The sequence below is a fragment of the Haplochromis burtoni genome, unplaced genomic scaffold, assembly GCF_018398535.1.
Source record: "Haplochromis burtoni strain Fernald_Lab_line unplaced genomic scaffold, NCSU_Asbu1 Contig_27, whole genome shotgun sequence".
Classification (NCBI taxonomy): Eukaryota; Metazoa; Chordata; class Actinopteri; order Cichliformes; family Cichlidae; genus Haplochromis; species Haplochromis burtoni.
Window position 1 is genome coordinate 359297 of NW_024582388.1, and position 19706 is coordinate 379002.

A 19706-nucleotide genomic window follows, 5' to 3' on the forward strand; every position below is an offset into this window, starting at 1 on the left:
TTTAATGCTGTGATATTCATCTTCGAGGATTGCCCTAATTTGTGTGCAATTTGTGATATCGCAGAAGAATCGGTTTAATCCGGTGAAGGTGAAGTGAAATGGATAGAGTTGTTGCTTGGTTTTTAAGTGGGTGCTTATATGAGCAAAGGATCATTTTTTTCTGTTTTGTGCAAAGTTTGACTCAGGTGCATTTGAATTTGGGTGCGTGCAGTGTGCAGACATCAGTGCACGGCGTTTGAGAGTGTGTGGGTGTGTTGTTAAAAGACATACATACATGCAACTGTGCACCAGCAGATGTAAGTACATAAATGTAATGTAGTCATATTTCTTGCAATGCACGCATAGTAAAAATGTACTTATTCATACATCCCGCTATATGTGTGCGTGTGCGTGCGTGCATACATGTGCATGAATGATGTGTTTCTGTGTGCTTGTTTGCTGAAAGGTTTTCTTGAAACCCTGGTTGAACTTTTTCAAAGGCCCGGAATGAATCAGAGGTGAGGGATAAATCTTTTCTACAGCGGTCGTCGTCCAGGAAAACAAAAGCTGGCCGGCGCTCTCCCTCTGACCTTTTTTACCCATTCTGAATAAGCCGGAGCCGTGCAAATCCATCTGCCTTTTGTCTATGGAAGCCTGGCTAATCCACACCCCCATTCACGCACACACATATACACCCCGTCACACTCATACCGACCAGGAGACTTAACCGCTCCACCACCAAACGTCCACGCAAAACCAAAGACCAGAATCATTCGTTTTTCCGATGAATGATTTACTCACATTTTTGAGGAGAGTTAACCTAAATCTATTTTCTTAATTGATTTAAGTAAGGTTTTAGTAGTAACAGCTGCAAAGAAGATTATTGTAAGTCTATGGAATTTAGGCTGCTGCCCACATAAGTAAGATTTTAACACTAAACTGCTTAAAGAAATTCACCATGTGATTAAAAAAAAACCCAAAGGTGTTCTGCTATTCTTTTTGTTCTTTTCCCTCCTGTGTAAAGGCGCCTATCTGTCTGCAGGGAGTGTTTCTGATATTTGCTGAAAAGGGATGAACCTAGCAGCGTCTACAGCCAGACAGACAGCCGGCATCCTTGACGGGCTACATTAATGCTTTTCAGAAATAGTCAGGAGGCACTGCACACTGTATGTCAAACCACATTTGCTTATGTGAAATGAAGAATTTGCAAGTACAATCGATTTTTGTGGGAGCAGATGGACAATGGAAGTGGAAGCATGAAAGGAACTCCCATCTCCCCTCTGCCTTTGGGGAGAGAACATTTTTCTTTCATGTTCAGACGCTCGCTCAAAAAGTCTTGATCAGAACGGCCGATTTACTTCCAGAAACAAACAGGATTTCTGTAGCTTTTTTCTTTGTCTGTCTGAACCATGAGAAAAATACTTCCAAGCCAGGAACGATTTAGATTAAAGCCTGAATTTCTGTTTTAATCCGTCCAGCGATTCAACCCAACAGTCGTAGTGATATTCCTTTTTCACCTACAATCACACCAGCAACGTGAACCAATTTACATTTCCTTTCATTTCTATGTGCTGGGCTGTAATTCACCTTAGATTGAAAGGGTTAAGTCTCGGGAGTGAGAAACGATGAAGGCCTTAGAACCGCAGAGACGAGCAGATTGCCGCTTATTACTGGAAACATACAGTACAATATAGGTAACACACTTACATCGAGTACAAGCTTTCGAATGCAAGTGTTTAGTTTCATAATGCATATTACCGAAAAGGCTGTACAGTCATTTTCACAGTAATGGCTGCATGCGTTGGCTCATGTGTGAATGTTCCACCTCCCATCCTGAGCAAACATTTGATTTTCACTCATTGCAAATTTCTGCTACATCTGCCGCTGCAGCTCGGCTAGAATGGCTGCTCGTTTTTCATAGCTGTGAACTAACAAGTCATACGCCCTCAAAGTCGCTCTCTCGCTCTCTCCCCCTCTTACGCTCAACACACAATCTTCCACCCCCCTTTACTGTTACTAACAACTGCAACCAAACTTGATTAAGCAGGTGGGGTCAGGCTACATTTGTTTGAATCAATAGACAGACATGCTAGGCAGCCATGATAAAGAGGCCGAGGGAGGAGGTGGGATCAGTGCGTGCGTCTCTGCCTGTGTGTGTGTACGGAGTGGGGAGTGTGCTTTGGAAACGCCGGCATCTGTCCCGTGAAAGATGACTGAGCTGTTACAGTTAGGGCCTTGAATTATGGGCCATTACTAGCCAAGCAAGATGCAATCCCTCTCCATGAAACTTAATTTGACAAAACAATGAGATGACTCGGGGAGTAAAATGACAAATGAAGTTATTTGATCCGCGGGTTTAAAAAAAAAATACATTTTGCAAAAGATGATTGCAGTGGAAGCATGTGGAATCAGCAATAATGCATTATTAATGGGCTTGCCGAGCCCACAACGCATACAGGCTACTGCTCAGCTACTTTTGTTTATGATGCTTTCTTAACGGCTGATATTTTTTGCCGCGATCTTTTACATTAAAAGCGCATTAATGAAGAGAAACATTAAAAATACACAAGCCAACCACAATGAATTGCGTCTGCTCGTGCAGATGTGTAATGCAACATTAGGACAAGCAGCCATATAAATGTAATATAAACAGACTCCCTACATTATCTTTATTACTGATTCATGAACAGGCTCTATAGTAAGTTGAGTTTGCAGATAAATCTTTAATGTGCCCTGTACTTCAAAGCTGAATCACAATTTTTACTTCTCATACATATATATATATTCTTCTTTAATTCAGAGCCTTACTCGGAGACAGCCGCTGGTTGTTTTTTTTTTTCCAGGGCCGTCACATTACTATGCGACCAGCTTTTACAGTATGGCTCAGAACTCCCCAAGCAAATTGGACACCCCACAAAGCATCGGACAACTGTTGTCCCCCATTGTGTGTGTTTTTGCGGGCACTCTTTATTAGGTGCTGAATGCAGCAGCGGCAATGAATGAAATCACGGGGTGGGGGGGAACGATGAAGGGAGGGTGCATTATCGAGTGATGATGGCGGTGGGGTGGGGGTCCCTCCCCGAAACCTCACAAGAATTCCAGAACAATCTTTAACAGGGTAGAGCGGTCCTTTTCCCACCTCCCAGGGTTTCAGGGCTTCTCTGTGCTGACAGGCAGGCAGGAGGGATCCGACAGGACTGCCCCTTTTCTCCCTGCTGCTTTCAAAGCCTCCTTTCCATTAACTCACCACGCCACACCTCGCCTAATCTCCGTGACCTCTACCACTGAGGGACAGGGATTTTTTTTTCCCGCCCCCTCCCTTTTTTTTCACCCTCAAGCTGCCTTTCTCCAGGGTTGAGAAAACCTTTGTTTTTTTTCTTTTTGAAATCATAATTTTTCTCTGTCAGAATACAAAAGTAATTTTAAACAAGCTTAATATGCAACATAAAATTACAACTAGGACAAACTAATGATGAGTGCAGCGATAAGCATAGTTATGTGCTTGGGACCATCAAGCGTTTGAATTTTTTGTACCCGTAAATGAGTGGTAATCTCTTTTGTGCGACAACGATATGGGGAAAAAATGGTTCCAAATAAGGAACAAGTCAAGAAAAGCTGTTTTTGCGATTGATTTCTTTTGATAATTCTTTGTCAAGAGGAATTACAGGCCTGTCATTGGCTATGCAATTTGTAGCTCTACTCTTTTGGTTCTTGCCTCGCTCTTTGTTGGCAAGATCATTATGCTGTGCGTAATAACGGGGAATTATGTTGCCTATTGTTAACTAGTAGTAGTCAGGTAAAATGCAACAGGCCCATTATCTGGAGCTCGCTGGTGTCTGAAAATGAACAGCAAGCAGCAGTCGGAGCTGCAGCTCATAATGAACAGCTCAATAAGACTTACTTCTCCGCTCTCAAATGATTGCACATTCGTGAAGCAGTTCAGACAGAGACTTTTATCATACAGTATGTGTCCATTGTGTTATCTTAAGCAGCTGACTGGTTGAAAAGAAATCTTTAATCTCTAGTTGTTTGCTGAAGGATCTGGTTCTCTCACGCTGGATTAAATTGCAGCTGAGGTCGGAATTGGCGAGGCACTTGCTCAAGACAGCAGAACGTCTGTTGCCTCTGAGCATGGTGGTAGAAAATTCCTCCAATATAGCAAGCGGGGTGTTGAGCTGTCTAGAGACATCCAGAATGCTTTACTAAACAGGAGTTTATGCATTCTATGCACTCCTGGGCACAGATGGTGGAACAAACGCTTGTGATTATACTTTTCATCGAGCGCAGTGATATGCATGTTTATGCGTTTCCAAAAAAGGAAAGAAAAGAACCGCGTGATTTACACTTTCATCTACCCATGCAAAGACAAGCATTTTTTTGGAACCCTGATTAGTAGCAAAAATAATTCACGCTTATATTATCTTGTCAATCGAAGGATTCCAGTGTGACTTGTTTTGGGGGGGTTTTGGCCTCTTTGGTGGCTGCTTTAATCCAGGAGTATCAGACCATGTGCCATGAAGCTCTGAGAGCCTGCAGGGTTGTTCCAATCAAACACTCTGCCAGATGATTTTGCAGATTAGTTCCTCTTGTCTGACTGATCAGTAAAATCACCTGAAAGCATGCACACTCTTAGGTACACAGCTTCACACCCCTGCGGGGTTTTTTTCTTCCCAAAAGCACCTGCTTCCATCACGACCGCAGTCATTTTTAGCAGGGTGGATGAATCAAAACTCTTATCTTGACATTGGCAGCACCACGCTCTACCCATTGAGCTGCAAAGAGAACCACTCACCGCAGATAAAAATAGTAATAGACGCAATTAATTAACCCTTTTCATCTGTTCTTTTGTGGCCCACAGGGAAGCCAGATCAACCAGATCCCCACCAAGTACAGCCAGACAGAGTCAACCAAGTTCCTCATTCTCACCGTCGTGTCAATCCTGTGTATCGTTGGAGTCCTGCTGGCCTCCACCGTGGTCTACTGCCTCCGGCACCGTTCCCACCACAAGATCAAAGAAAAGCTCACCAATTTGGGAACAGATACAAGCAGCGATGCTACCGCCACCTACCAGGTAGGAGTTGTTACTGTGCCATCTGTGCACACATTCACATTATACATATATATTTATATTAGAAAAATGTGTTGTGTTTATAACACGTGAAAGATGCATAAACAGGAGTTCTCCTGTGTGTGCATAACATTAAGAAGTGGAAGTTTTGTGGACCTTCATAATGAGAGAGCCTTTTATTACAACCATATTTTTGCTTCTTGTAATCATCATCTTGCAACTGATGGCAGCCGTTGCATTTTCCTATTAAAGCAAAACAGAACAACGCGATACGTGTTTATTATTGAGGTGCACTGTTTTGTTTTTACAGTTTTTGTATTACCTGTACTGTTTACAGTAAATCTCACACGACATAAATAATCTACAGTAAGATTTGGTCACAAATTATATATTTTTTTAGGACTCATCTTTTTTAGATTATTTAAAAAACACGCCAAAATGCACTATTATTTTTCCCTATGTAATTAAAAATTGAAATTTTTTTTAAATGGCTTGAAAATCCCTGCTTTAGTCTCCGGGGCTGATTTTGTGATTTAAAGGAGACAGACTCTGTGATTCTCTTCTTTCAGCGTCGCCTTCACTCTCGTGTCGACATGTTTTAACTACGTTAATGGTGTGTGGTGATCGCTGATTGTCTCCTGCTATAACTTGTTGTCTGAGACATGAAGTAATATCACCAATCCAACAGGTTTTCCACCTCGAGTTATTTCCATTCCCTCCTCTGCTTGCGGTAATTATCCTTTGGCCGGAATAGCCAAGTGTGAAATTTAATTTACAGAATCCAATATTAAGTGGCTTTTTGAGCAAAGAATTAGATTGAGATTTTTCCGTCTCTCTTTCTCGCTCTCTCTGACCTTTTCCCCACCATGTTTTTAAATGAGAGTAGTCCTGTGAGCATTGATTTTATAATGAGCCCAGCTTGGCCCCTAAGTGCTTACATTTTATGCTCCTCTTCAGGGATTTTTACCTCCTGAAATAGACTGTGGGACTGCGTCAAAGGTTTACCTCATCACTGGTGACTTACAGATTCACAATGTTGCTTTTTGCAAATAGAGATATTGCTTACCAGTAAGAGAGAAGCATCCCTTACTGGTTAGCGAGAGAGGTTTCTAAAAGACGATTCAACATTCATGCCGCTAAAAATTTCATTAAAATTAAAAACAAATTTGCACGAGTGCCCTGGCCAGTGATAGGTTGATCTCAGTCTACATAAAATATTTGTTTTTCCTCAGAGTGAAAAACTTATCTTCTCGGTTACTTAACTCCAAGAGTCACTTTAAGCTTCTAATTGAAAAATGCTAATTAAAATTCACACGTAAGGCTGTGTTTCCGCTTTATTTATCTGATTAAGCGCTTACAAAAACCTTTGTTGCTCATTCTTGGGAGGTTTCAGTCTTGCTTTGCTCGCACTCCCAAAGCTCTTCTAGTTGATTCTCTTTCCTCTGTCGTCTTTATCGAGTCTCGACAGTGAGCCGCCGTCATCCTCAGTGAAAGACCTCAGTGTTCAGCTCCCATCTTAGCCGTGTAAACCTCGTCTCTTTGTCAGCGCTGCTGTGTAGAGGGCTTCCCTGGGCTGGAGTCTGTCTGTGTGTGTGTGTGTGTGCGCACAGTCTCCAGGGCTACATGCAATTAAAGCAGACAGGAAGCGGCAGGCTGCCTGACGGCCTTACTACTGCAGCTCCTTCATGCTGGCTGTCAAATAGACACAAATATGCACAAACACATGCGTGCTGTGTGTATGCATGCACACTCTAACCAACCGCTGCATATTAATGACTCTTGCCCTGGGCGCGTTTGTTTGAGGCCTCGCTTCACATCCTTACACACGCACACACACACACACCGCCTTCCAATCACACCACCACCTCCCTCTGAATCCCCTCCACCTTTGGCTCTCAGCTCCCCGGCTCCCAGCGTGTCAGTCAAGCAGTTACGGTGTAACGGCAACGTGGGATTGGCCGACACCGACAAAGGAGATGTTGATTGACAAGCGTCGACAGAGGACTGTGTGCAGCGTGTCAGAGCGCTGGGCGGGGAGATGGTGGATGATGCTTGTCAGTCAGTCAGTCCCTGGATTACTCTGCTGCCAACATGGGAGTCTGCAACGTCGTTGTCAGTTTATCTTTACATCTGATTCGAACTTTTATCTGCTACTAAAAGTCTTTTTTCCCCCCTCAAAGCAGAGAGGAAACTATCCGCTCCGCAGCGTGAGATCATTGCACTAGATTGCGGCGAGGCTCAACTTTTTGCATGGATGTTTTTTTCACAAATCAAGAGATATCATCTTGAAGCATTATCATTTTTAAAGATATCATCACCCACACCAGGAATTTTCTTGAAACACGAGAAATGCTTTGATAACTAATGAACATATTTGCATGTTTTTTAAGAAATAAAAAAATATAGACTTGTTACTGATGAGGGTTTTTTTTTAGCTTTTCTTTTTTGGCGTCCCTCAGCCTGCCTTACTCCACTTTCACAATCTCTCTCTTTCTCAATTCAATTTCAAGGACTTTCATTAACGTCATAAGATCTTAACATCGCCAATGAATATGTGCAAAATGCACTTCCAGTTCATCTCAGTTTAGATTAAACAAGCAAACAATAACTCTCGTTCTGTCCTACACCTCTGTTTTCTCTGTATCCCTTCTGTTCTTTTCTTATTTGCTCTATTTCTGAAGCTTTTTTTTAAAGTATCCGTTCTATGTATATTTTAATTATAATTTACTTTACTCCTTAAATCCCTTTTCTTTAACACAGATTGTGTTAGATTGCCCCTTTTATTTGCTAGTTTGCTTAAGCACAGAGGAAGGGCACTTGGGTGAAGGCCCCTGAATTTGATTTGGTCAGAGGGGCATGTAAACAGAGGTACCCCTGTGAGCCTGACAGGCTCTGCTGGCACACCCCAAAAGCCAACCTTCGTCCCTATTAGCAAGCTTTTCTGAAAAGGGGGTGCTTCGGGTGGCACGTGCCTCCCAGCACTTACACGCCCTGTGCTGCCCCGGGGCTGATGTATGATTCGAGATGGTCATGTGGCACCAAGTGGATTCCCTGGCATGACGCCCATGAGAGGGGGTTGTTGGGGTTTTTCTTTAACCTTTATTCATATGGGAAGAGTTGATGTGGCACATGTGCATCTTTTCCACATCATGCTCTTTGATTTTCTTCTTTCTTATTTAGTGGCTTGGATAAAAAAGGCCTGTGTCAGGAGCAAATTTAGTATGCACTCTATTTTTGACTTCTTGTGAATCTGTGTCTTTTTACCTGCGAGTTTCTTAGTTTCATATAGCAACTATGCTATGCTAACATTCTAATAATTAAAAAAGATTTAAAAAAAAACTTTTTCAGATTGCTTTTAAATGCTGACATCAATTTTAATAATGATTCCTTCCCTCCCAGACAGACCTTTGTTTTGATCGAATGGATTGTGTCTTAAAATCAATTTAAAAAGACTTAAAGCTCTTTAGAGATTGGTACTCCATCATGCTGAACATATACTGTATATCCACCCTTATTTATTGTCAGATCTAATGCAGTAGTTGATCTAGATGACTCCAAACCTTAGATTTGCCAAAAAGCATTTCATTCATGAGTTATACTTTCATTATAAATTAATCGAGAAGGCAGCAAAAGCCAGTATGGATTTCCTGGAAAGATAATTTTTTCATTTGCTGCATTACAATATCTGCTGTTTGGCACAGCACTGGGCTTTTGGATGACCTTGAATACACTAACAATAGGGGTTTCGCTTAAAAGCATCTAATAGACTGCATGGATTCAGTGCCACTGAGCAGAAACAAGATGTAATGTCTTTAGTAAAAGACTCAGTGGAACCCAACTGTTACAGAGTCCCAAGTAATGCACGACCGTACAGCATGGCTGCTTTGCATTCAGTGCACTTAGCGTACATGCTCGTAAACAAGCAAAAAGTTGAAGGTGGAAGGCTGTTCACTCGTGAGTGGTCACGATTTTGAATCAAAGAAGAAAGAGAGGGAACGCCAACCACTCTTTAGTAGGCTTTGAGTGATATTAGTGCCAAAGGCATTAGCATGTGTTGTTTGGTGTTTCTGTCAGTTTAGTCAAAGCTGGAAAATACGCATCAGACTGGCATGCTGATAATAAACCAAAGTCATTAAAGTGATGAAGTGTGTATAGTTAAAATCAATACACTGTAAAAAAAAAAAAGAAAAAGAAAAAAAGAAAAGAAAGACAGAAAGAAAAAAAGAAAGAAAGAAAAAGATACTCATGTTTGTATGGACACTGCTCCGGGATGGGGGAGGTGTTGGCACTGTAAATCTGCACTGTTCACACTCTAAACCTGTCCCGAGTTATATTCTTCCTTCACATTATTTTATTTGCTTTTTTTTTTTTAAGCTCTAATTGGCTCTCGGAGGGAAGCCATTTTGAGGCAGTTTTAATTACATCATAAAAAAATTTGCTGCAGCTGCAAAGTTCACCGTGTGCAGTTGTTCCAGTATGAATGCTGTTGATCATGTGTGACAAAACGCCCACAATTTGGTGTGATTGAGCCGATTGAACACAAAAAATGGAGCTCAGAGGATGTAGCAAAAACAGGAAATCGGGCAAACTGGTGTAGTTAGCAGCCAGAAGGATATTTATGGGGCCTATTTTGGTCTTTTATTAAAGATTTGACATTGGGTAGTTTGTGTGGTGCCATAAAACCCCCTGTGTGAGCTGTGACAACAGTCTGTGTGTCTTTCTCAATACTTCACGGGGCGATCGTGGCTCAAGAGTTGGGAGTTCGCCTTAATCGGAAGGTTGCCGGTTCGAGCCCCGGCTTGGACAGTCGTTGTGTCCTTGGGCAAGACACTTCACCCGTTGCCTACTGGTGGTGGTCAGATGGCCCGGTGGCGCCAGTGTTTGGCAGCCTTGCCCCAGGGTGGCTGTGGCTACAATGTAGCTTGCCATCACCAGTGTGTGAATGTGTGGGTGACTGGTTGTGTAAAGCGCTTTGGGGTCCTTAGGGACTAGTAAAGTGCCATACAAATACAGGCCATTTTACTTTTTCGCATTTAAATGTTAAAACAATAAAATATATCCTGTCCTTAACACTAGTGAGCATCATTCATAAAGGGACGTGCAGCCTTTAGTGTGGTCTATACCTCCAACTACTCAGAACACATCAGGAAAGTTAGTCATGCCAAAAACATCTCCAACAGGGTCAGTCAAGGTCGTAATGGGACACCTCATCATACAATAATGCAGTTATCACACAGCTAACTATTTAATACATTAATCATTTGATACAGAATATCGATTAAAGCGGTGTTATTACGAGATAAGATGATTTACAACCCTGAACTAACAGCACTGCAGATCTGTAACCAGAGACACACGGCTAAATCTGATAAATCCACTTAGCCTCCATCCATAAATCAAACATTTGAATAAATAAGAGTAATACTGTAAAACTCTCCAGAATTACTTCTCAGTGTTCTCCATTGACTCAGGAACCCTGAGAAATATTTCTACATACACTGGAAAGTAAAAATCCACATGGGAATGGATGCCAACGTCAGTTATGCTTATGTAAAACAATGATAACTGACGCTGGGATGCCCTTATTGTGACCAGTTTTAATAATGACATGTGAAAGGGCTGTTGATCTTTTTTTATTGACAATTTAATTATTTAATATATAAAATGTCATCAGGACCACTCAAAATAGTTTTAAACCCTAACCCAAAAGCTGCCTTCAACTTAAAAACAACAAACTTAGATGCTAAATACTTACATACTAAACCTAAAACGTGCTAAAAACAAGGCTGCTGCAAAACACTGACACTGCAAGTCTAAAAATAAAAGCAGCACTTGAGACTTTACTTAACTGTAGGTCAGTGCTTCCTCTAACAGCTTCTAGTACGCACTTCTTTTAAATCCAAGCGTGTTTATGTTTCCCCACCACCGCCCGCAGCGCCGTCAGAATCCCCGGGCCAGGCATCGAAGCACTTTAATAATCTGCACACATTTATGAGACTGTGTCCGAGCCCATAGATCATTGTCAGCGTGCCGACCTACGAGAACATCAGACAGATCAGATACGGACTAATGAAGGCCGGCTCACATTACGTCCACCGTCAATCAAACACGGGGTCAGTTAATCATCTGCATCTCTCTCATTAAGAAACACAGATACCCACAGAGTTTTGGTCCAGGTCTCCTGTTGTAGTCACTGTCCTTGTAGGCTCGTGCAGGTGATGTATGGCTTAAAATAGTACAAAGCAAAGGATGTGCCAGGTAACTGTTCCTTTACAAATTTACTCAATTATTAGATGATTTTATTTATTTATTATTTAGATTTTATTAACCGGGTTTATTTGAAAGCCTGCTTAATTTCCAATGCAGAAGGCTTATTTCTGTACTACCTATAAACCTCGGCAGGTTCAAAATGACAGCAAAACTTCAGCTATTGTTAGACTAACAGGTTGTCTGACTTAAGGAAAGATTCAAGTTACAGCATTCAAAGAGGTTGGGTATGAGACAGGAAGACAATAAAAACAAAGCAATTATACACCCACAACCAAATCAGCCAATTGGGCAAACAGAAACAAAGATTCCCCCAAGGCCCGTCTCCAAGCTGCATTCAATTTGAAAGAGATTTATTTGAATATAACCTGTTGTGTGTTGAACCATCTCATGAGCCAGGCAAATGTTACATCTGTGGCAGGTGAGCTACACAGCCTTTTTTGCATGGCTGGGTCTAAATTTCTCAATACTGAGACTATCTTATACAATCCTTATTTCTCTGAAGCCCACTATTTAAATCAAGAGATTACTGTCTTTTTTAGCCAATTTTCTTCTGATTGGCCGCCCATCCCAAAGAATGAGCAGGTGGGCAGACCAGACAGAGTTGTGTTCCTGAAATAACTTTATTAAGGATATGTCCTTAGAAATCAGAGAAGAGCTTTCTGAAGGGTGAGCTTTTAATAACAGGGTGTACTTCCACACATGTTGACCTTATTTCAATCTTTGGTAGAGTCCATCTCTGAAACAGGATACATGTTACAGAAAATGAGAAAAAGCACAGCAGAGTTTAAGCATGTTGCTGATTGGAAAACACTTCTGACACAACGCTAAAACCAAGGAAAATGTATTCTAAAGACTGTTTCTCATCATTTTTCAGTAAAACAAGTCATCCAACACTGTAAACGCATTAAAACAGTGCACGCTATTTTAATGTCGAGTATACCCCTCTGCTTGGCCTAAAAACCCAGTCAAATAAAGGGTTGAACACTAAATTAGCACATGTATCTTTTTTCTCTTTTTTTAAAGGAATATGCCCTCCAAAAACACTACGATTTTTTTAAAAATGTTGCCCATTCTGAGAAATCAAAATATAATCTTATTTTATAAAATTTATTGAAAGAGTAGAAAAGGCAACCACCTTCATCATTCTCAATATTGCTAACTTAAATGCCATTTGAAAAAATGAAAAAGTTCACCTTTAAAGATATTTCAAAAAACAGCCAATTGTGTTACACGTGATGGTTATCGCAGAATACCACAATGCTATTTTACCGTATAGCAACATCTTTAAATCTTTAGCTTCACAGTCTTAAACTTTTGTCTTTGAGTTTCTTTACATCCACACATGAAGTGCTGCGTTGATAGTTTTTTGATGTATGTTCAAAACAAAACTGAGGAAATTAGATCGAAACATTATATGCAAAAAATAATCAGTAGCATTTAAACATGTCAGATAAGGTCACAGATAGTTTTAACTGTAACATGAGGGTTTAAGTTCTGCACATCTTTGTTCTGGATTATCAAAAACTGTGTGTTTTTCCTTCCTCTTGTATCAAGTGGCACAGTCATTCCTTACAGCTCACTAAAGGTCCTACTGGGAGTTGTGTAGAGAAGACGCAGACTGAAAGTTCGATGTGGTGTCAATATTTCATTGTGGTCACGTATCCAGCAGACCGAAAATGACAGTTTGCTCAGGCGTATGAAGATATTATACTTGCTGCTAAGAAACTGAGCGGCATAGTTTGCCAAAACCTTTTTATAAAGTTTTTTTTAAATGTATTCAGGGGAAGCTTGCTGAGCATGCATGCTGTTTTTCCACCAACATCCTGGAAGATGGCCAGCATTCAGCAGTTGGTTGTTAAGTGTCTGGTTCTTTCACCATTCCTGCCCAGGTGTTTACAGCCAGTCGGAAGGATTTCAGTTTTGTTCAAAATGTCTTTTAGTTTTATTCTTTTTGTTGTGAGTTTGCTGTTTTTTTGTGTGTTTTGTTTGGTTTTTTACTAACTTGTGATTTACAGGAGCATGACTACAAAAGTTGTCACTGAAAGTTGTTTATGAAGGTCAAAATACACTAAGCCCAATTTTAATAGCAAATCCCATTTTCTGTTGCTTGAATCCACTCTTTACTCACATTCACTCATTATGCCCACAGTGGCCCTTTTTCATTTTTATGATTTTAAGCCTTTTAGATTTTAGAGGACAAAAAGAGAAATAATAAGAACACTCACAAATACACATTATAAAGAAGGCAGGATTTTTTTGGAAGGAAATGCTAATTAACACGATGAAACTAACGGTTCTTAATGAGCTCAGGAATGTTACACTCATATGTACGGAACCCTCAAGTCATTAAATAAACTTCATTGTTCCGCTGGCAAAAGTTTGGACTGTCAACTTTGATTCTGAGAACTTATGACTGACTTCAAGTGATGACCATGTGACCTAAAACACTGCTTTTTAAATGTGAATTACATATGTATATGGGGTTGCTGGTGTTTTGCAGCTACTCTAGTTTTAGGCAGTGCTGACGTTAGTCCATTTCTCCATCATATCCATTTTGTGCTACAGTTGTTGCTTGCCAAGAGCTTCAGCCTTTCTGGGATGTACTGTGTTATTCTTCAGCTGTCTGGTTTTTCCATCACAATCAATCACTTTACAAAAGTGATACACTATTTCGCCAGGGTTAATTTTTCCTCTGAACTGAGGGAAGACAGACATGGTACAAAAGGGTACCAGCCAGTGTTAACTTGTTAACATGCTAAATTCAGTTCATTCCAGTGTTATTTTTATAACACCAAATGACAACAATAGTCACCTCAAGATGCTTAATATTGTATGGGAAAGACCCTAACATAATACAGGGAAACCCCAACAATCAGACAAGCCTCTATGAGCAAGCACTATGGCAACAGTGAGAAGAAAAAAAACCCTTTAACAGGAAGAAATCTCCAGCAGAACCAGGCTCAGGGAGGGGCGGGGCCATCTGCCCTGGCCGGTTGAGGGTGAAGGGAGGGAGACAGGAGCCAGAGATTAATCAGTAGCTGTCTCTGCCACATAATAAATAAACCTCTTTGAAATAAGATCAGAGTGATTAATTCTTCACTTGCTTAGTTGATTTTACTGTTCAGTTATTTTAAAAACCAACCATGGTGTGTACTGTACTATTAGCTGTTGCTCTAATAATTAGTCCCTAGGCAGCAATAATGAAGAAACCAATGAGTGTTAACCAGCCACAACTTTATTTGACATGTGTCAAATAAAGGTCGGTTCAAAAGCTTGCTAAGATTCTGATAATAATAGTGACCACAACTGCAACACAGCAGCTTACGAAAACATTAAACTCAGCTACCACCATTACTGTTCATCAAAGAGAAACAACCTCATCAGATGCAACTGCAGCAAAAGCAAGCTCTCAGTCTGTCTCCATGTTTTAGTGGGGTTTTTATTTTACCGTTTACAAACTGTCAGGTGTATTTATTCACTTCCCTTTGAAGGTAGCATGCTACAGCAAGGCAACATTATCTGCTGTTAGTTCTAATTATATCAGTAGTGTTAAGATATTTCAAACAGTGTCGTAAGTCATGCATGAGTAAAATACTACTAGGCTCCACCTACGTGACGGCAGTAACTAATCTGTAGCGCCTTCCTTCCCGTAGGAGCTGTGTCGGCAACGCATGGCAGTCAAGCCCCCAGCCGAGCGTCCGGAGCCCATCTCCTCCAGGATCAACAGCGTCTCTTCTCAGTTCAGTGATGGCGGTCAAGCCGTCAGTCCCTCGGCACGGAGCAGCATTTCCTCCTGGAGCGAAGAGCCCGCCCACTCAAATATGGACATCTCAACTGGTCACATGATCCTGGTGAGTTTCCAGCTGAGCAGTTTTGATGTAATCATCACACAATACAATGTGAAATATGTCGAAAGCAGCTCACTTTTTCACCACTAACAGCCCTGCAAACATATTTCATGTGAAAATAAAAATACTGGATCTGAATGAAATTTTCAAATGACGAACAAACTTTAGTCCACTACAGTTTTTAACTAATTGGCACTGCTGGGTAATAGAGCTATCATTTTTAGAAATAGAGATTGTAGTTACCTCAATTTGTTATAGTATTCCTAATCCTTATTAGTAAAGAAAAAAAGTACATTAATGTAACAGATTTTTTTGTTTTGTTTTCTGTAAAGTTCATAATTTACCTTTATTTTAAATAGAGTACCTTTCTTTATAACACCAACACACGTGCACCCTATATTACACACCCAGAGCTGATGAAATCAGTTTATTTTTAAAAGAAAAGAAAATAGAGAAGAATAACACTAGGCAATGGATCCCTTGGTTAAACTAAATGTGCCCACATCTCGAGTGGTTTAGCTTTTCATCCAGCAGAGCCTGTGTTGTGCTTTTTGGTGTTCGTGTTTCTACGAATGTGAATGAAAAATGCATCAAAATAACGAACAAAATGAGATTGTTGCAACTTATTTCTGTAAGTTGCTTTTAAAATAATAATCTTATGTTTGGCTATCGTCAAAATGTTCAATTAAATTAATTCTAGGAACCAACACTGCAGCTCCTGTGCCAAGTGAAAATGACGTCAGTGACCCAAATAAGATGTCTAATATTGATCGTTCAGAGAAAACAATGAAAACTTCAGTCGGATTCAGTCGGATTATCAAAGTAGGTTAATTTCCCCGAGAAGGAGTTTACAAAATAATATTTAGAGTAAATTTCTGTTCTGTTCTAATTATTCTATTAATAGGATGTTTTTTATCTTCCATTTTTATCATCTTGCCTCCCACTTGGTTTACCATTTTAACCAGTCTTTTAAACTCAAACTACTACAAACTACTTAATTTTATATTCCGTACTGATAATTTCCCCTCTCTCTCACACACACACACACACACACACACACACACACACACACACACACACACACACACACACACACACTTTTATCCTCTTGTATCTCTCTCTCATCTTTCTTCTTGTCTTTTTTTTTGTTTTTGCACATCTCATTACACCCACAGTTTCTATAAGCAGTCTTATTTCCCTCTTCAATACAGCAGATGAAAATCTCTATTGAACCTCGGTCGCTTTCTGCCAAGCGCCATCATAATTGCGATACATACCTACTCACTTCAACAACCCACCACCCACGGCACCACCACCTCCTCATCCCAACTCCCCCACCCTGCCTCCACCTCTCTCTCCTCTCTCTCCGTGCAATATGAGGCTGCCGGCAAGATGTGAAAGAGCGGCCTTTTTGATGTGTTCAATAGGCACAAAGATACTAATTACCCCAGAGAGTTGCACCAGAGTTGTGTTCAGGAGAGATGACTCCCTCTGCAGCCCTTTGCTGCTGCAGAGTGTCTCTGTTGTTTTACACAAGCGTACAGCCAAGCTAAAACGTTTGGCAAACGCACCCACAGTATATAATGCATATAAAAAGCTTAGGTCACATACAGATGAAAATAGATTTGAGTTTTGACAACAAGGTCTGAACTTCTGCAGGTACGTTTACTTTATCTCCGTGAGATGAATCCATATCTGCAGAGGTGTCACCGCTGGAGAGTGGCATGAAATAAAGTGTTTGTCAAGCATTCAGTCAGTGTGTGGGCCACAGTCTGGTCAGGATGATTGCTGAAATTGTTAAATCATAGCAACAAATGTATAAAACGATGAGAGGGAACCAAGGAGACAGACTAAGTGACTCTAATGTGTCTATGATGATTAATTTTGTGTAGGTGATGGAGATGAATGCAAATTTTAAAAGCCTCTTCAGAGCAAATTCAAAAAGTGTAAGTGGACTTTTTCATCACAACATTTCATACATATAATATGGTGCTTTTTCTTTTTAGAACAAGAGACCCTCATCCCCATAAAATTAATTTAAACCTTTAAATTGTTAAATTCTAAATTCACTAATAACAATTTTCCTTTTCCAAAAGAAGTCTATAAGGAGTCAAAAAGTATTATTGTTTTTAACCCAATCTTAAAATCAGGAAGGAAAACAGAGGATATTTGATGACTTTGACAAACCGTGGATAAAAATCATTACCTACTCTTCAACAAATGAATTCATCCTGAGGGAGAGGTGATAGGTTGGTGGGTTTAAATGAGCAACAGTAGACTATGGGGTGCCTGTTATGAAATCATTTTTAGACCAAACATGGTGGGAAAAAAAATATGTTAAAGAAATCTTCCCATTCAAGGTCTGAAGCATTAAACTGATGAATGTAGACAAGTAAGACTGCAGTTTTTAGGTGATATGCCAATGCCATGTTGTCGAACTGTGATTTGCAAAGTTTACACTCTAACTTTTGGACATGTATACCAATAAAATCCTTGGTCAGCATCTGTGATCTAGTGTCAGTTAGAAGCTGCCTTAGGTTAAGTAGGTCCAAAGTTTTGGGGGAATTTTCTGGTTTGGTGCTCCTGCTACCAAAATACACCATGATGTTGCTCTTTCTTCTTCTAAAAGTAACACCAGGGATGTTCCAGACAAAGAGAATTGGGCTGAGTCAGACCATACTGACTAAACACTCTAATTCCTCTAATTACAAGCAATGGTTTTACTCAGATGCAGTTGGGATTAGGAAATAATTGCACTTGCTTTAGTTGAGCGATTAGTTATGACGTAGATTTTTGATAACCAATTCATTTCAGTTTTATTTATATGTTACCAAATCACAACCGCAGTCGCCTCAAGGTGCTTTGTATATTTATAAATATATATGAAGATATAAAACTTACACCCGCTGAATTAATATGTATACGTACACATACAGGAACAACTCTGGGTTTTTGCAGTATTTTGTGATACCAGCAATACTGTCAAAATAATGATAGAAGCATCCTCTGCTACATCCAGAACGGTGGATTCTCAAAGATCACGATGTTTTATTCATCTAACAAATGTATGCAGTCAGATATGCTTTTACTGTGCCCATTTAATAATAGTTGCTGTTTAGTCGTTGGAGTATAAACATAAAATGTAACTCAAATGGACTCCTTTTAATTGCATCTATGCTGTTTAATAATAGTAAACCTTTCCCAGTGGACTGGGTTTATTAGGAGCCTTCTGTGTAGACGAGGAGTTGATGTCTCATTTAACTTGAAGTCCATGTTGTTGTTTCCACTGAGGAAATAAAACCGATAGGACACTGAGGATTCTGGTAGTTTGTAAGTCACAGCGTGCTCATCAACACGGGCCATGATAATGTTGGTTTTTAGTTAATGTTAGCAGGCTGTGAGCTTTTTCAGTTATGTCATTTCCTTTTAATCCACTTCAGTTTTGGCCTGAGAGAGAAAAGAGCAGAGAGATTGAAAACAGAGAGAGCAGATGTATCGTATTACACAGACTGGCCTGGAAGTGTGCTTCAGCACCTTGGACAGCTCCACGGTCTCAGTGAAACAAACTGTAGCTCTGAGTTGTCCAAGCTGACTCCATCTAATAATAGCAGTGTCATGTAGAAAAAAATTATTTTTTCAAAATGTCAGGAAATCAAGGAAGGAACATGATAGTTTTAAACCAGCCCGCTACTCTTTGAAACCGAAAGGTCAGATTGTTTTCTCAACCCAAGTTCTCCGGGTGGAGAAAAGTTCAAAAAGCAAAAAGCCACTTACCAATTTTCTTAACTGTTTTTTTCTTCATGCCCCTCCCATCTTTCATTCTTCTTCTTTGTTTTTTTTTACTGTTTACCCAATTTTCCTGCTTTTTCATCCACGCAGCTTTTTATTGCATATTCTTCTTACCCTATTGCCTTTTTTTGTGTTTACTCTTCATCCTTTTCCACTGCTTTCCCAATTCTGTTCTGCCTTTTTCTTGTCCACCATTTTGAAAAGTGCCTACTTGTGACTGCTCATACTTTTGTTTTGCAGTGACCACTGTAAAAAAAACAATAACAAAAGAAAACAAATCACAGTTAGCTCATTTGAATTTCACACCATGATGTGGGACCTGAGTAGCAAATTTGATGGCAACAAACCTGGTTTACAGTCGGTATGTTTCGGGAAAAGTTGAGTCGTTCGGTGAACCGTCACAGCAGGAGATCAAATCCATTACTAAGCAAGACAAGTTTGGCTCTGCTTTGAAAAAGTAAATATTTATATCTAATGCCCAGCCATGCACTCAAGTGAGGCAACTGTTGAGTGATTAATAAAAATCACTAGCTTCAAAGAAAGGAATAACACAACTGCTCGTGAGCTGCAGTGCCCCTCCTCTCCACCAGCCCTCCCACCTCCCTACAAAAATTAATTGCCTCTCGTAAACCCCTGGCAAATTCCATGTCATCATCCACCCACTGATTTTAATTTGAGGCGAAACAGCTTTCACCATCTTATCTACGTTAATGTATTACTTGGTCCCATGTGACTGGGACCGAGATCCCCCC

The 19706-nt window shown here is 40.3% G+C and overlaps 1 protein-coding gene across 1 annotated transcript in view; it reads left to right on the top strand.

Moving 5' to 3' along the window:
* Window positions 1-19706, top strand: part of LOC102303500 (receptor-type tyrosine-protein phosphatase N2) — a 212658-nt gene that overhangs the window by 151036 nt on the left and 41916 nt on the right. Inside the window, exons 13-14 of the mRNA XM_005917990.3 lie at window positions 4838-5050; window positions 14971-15168. Coding sequence (XP_005918052.1) covers window positions 4838-5050; window positions 14971-15168 — 411 coding nt within the window. The remainder of the gene's footprint in view (window positions 1-4837; window positions 5051-14970; window positions 15169-19706) is intronic.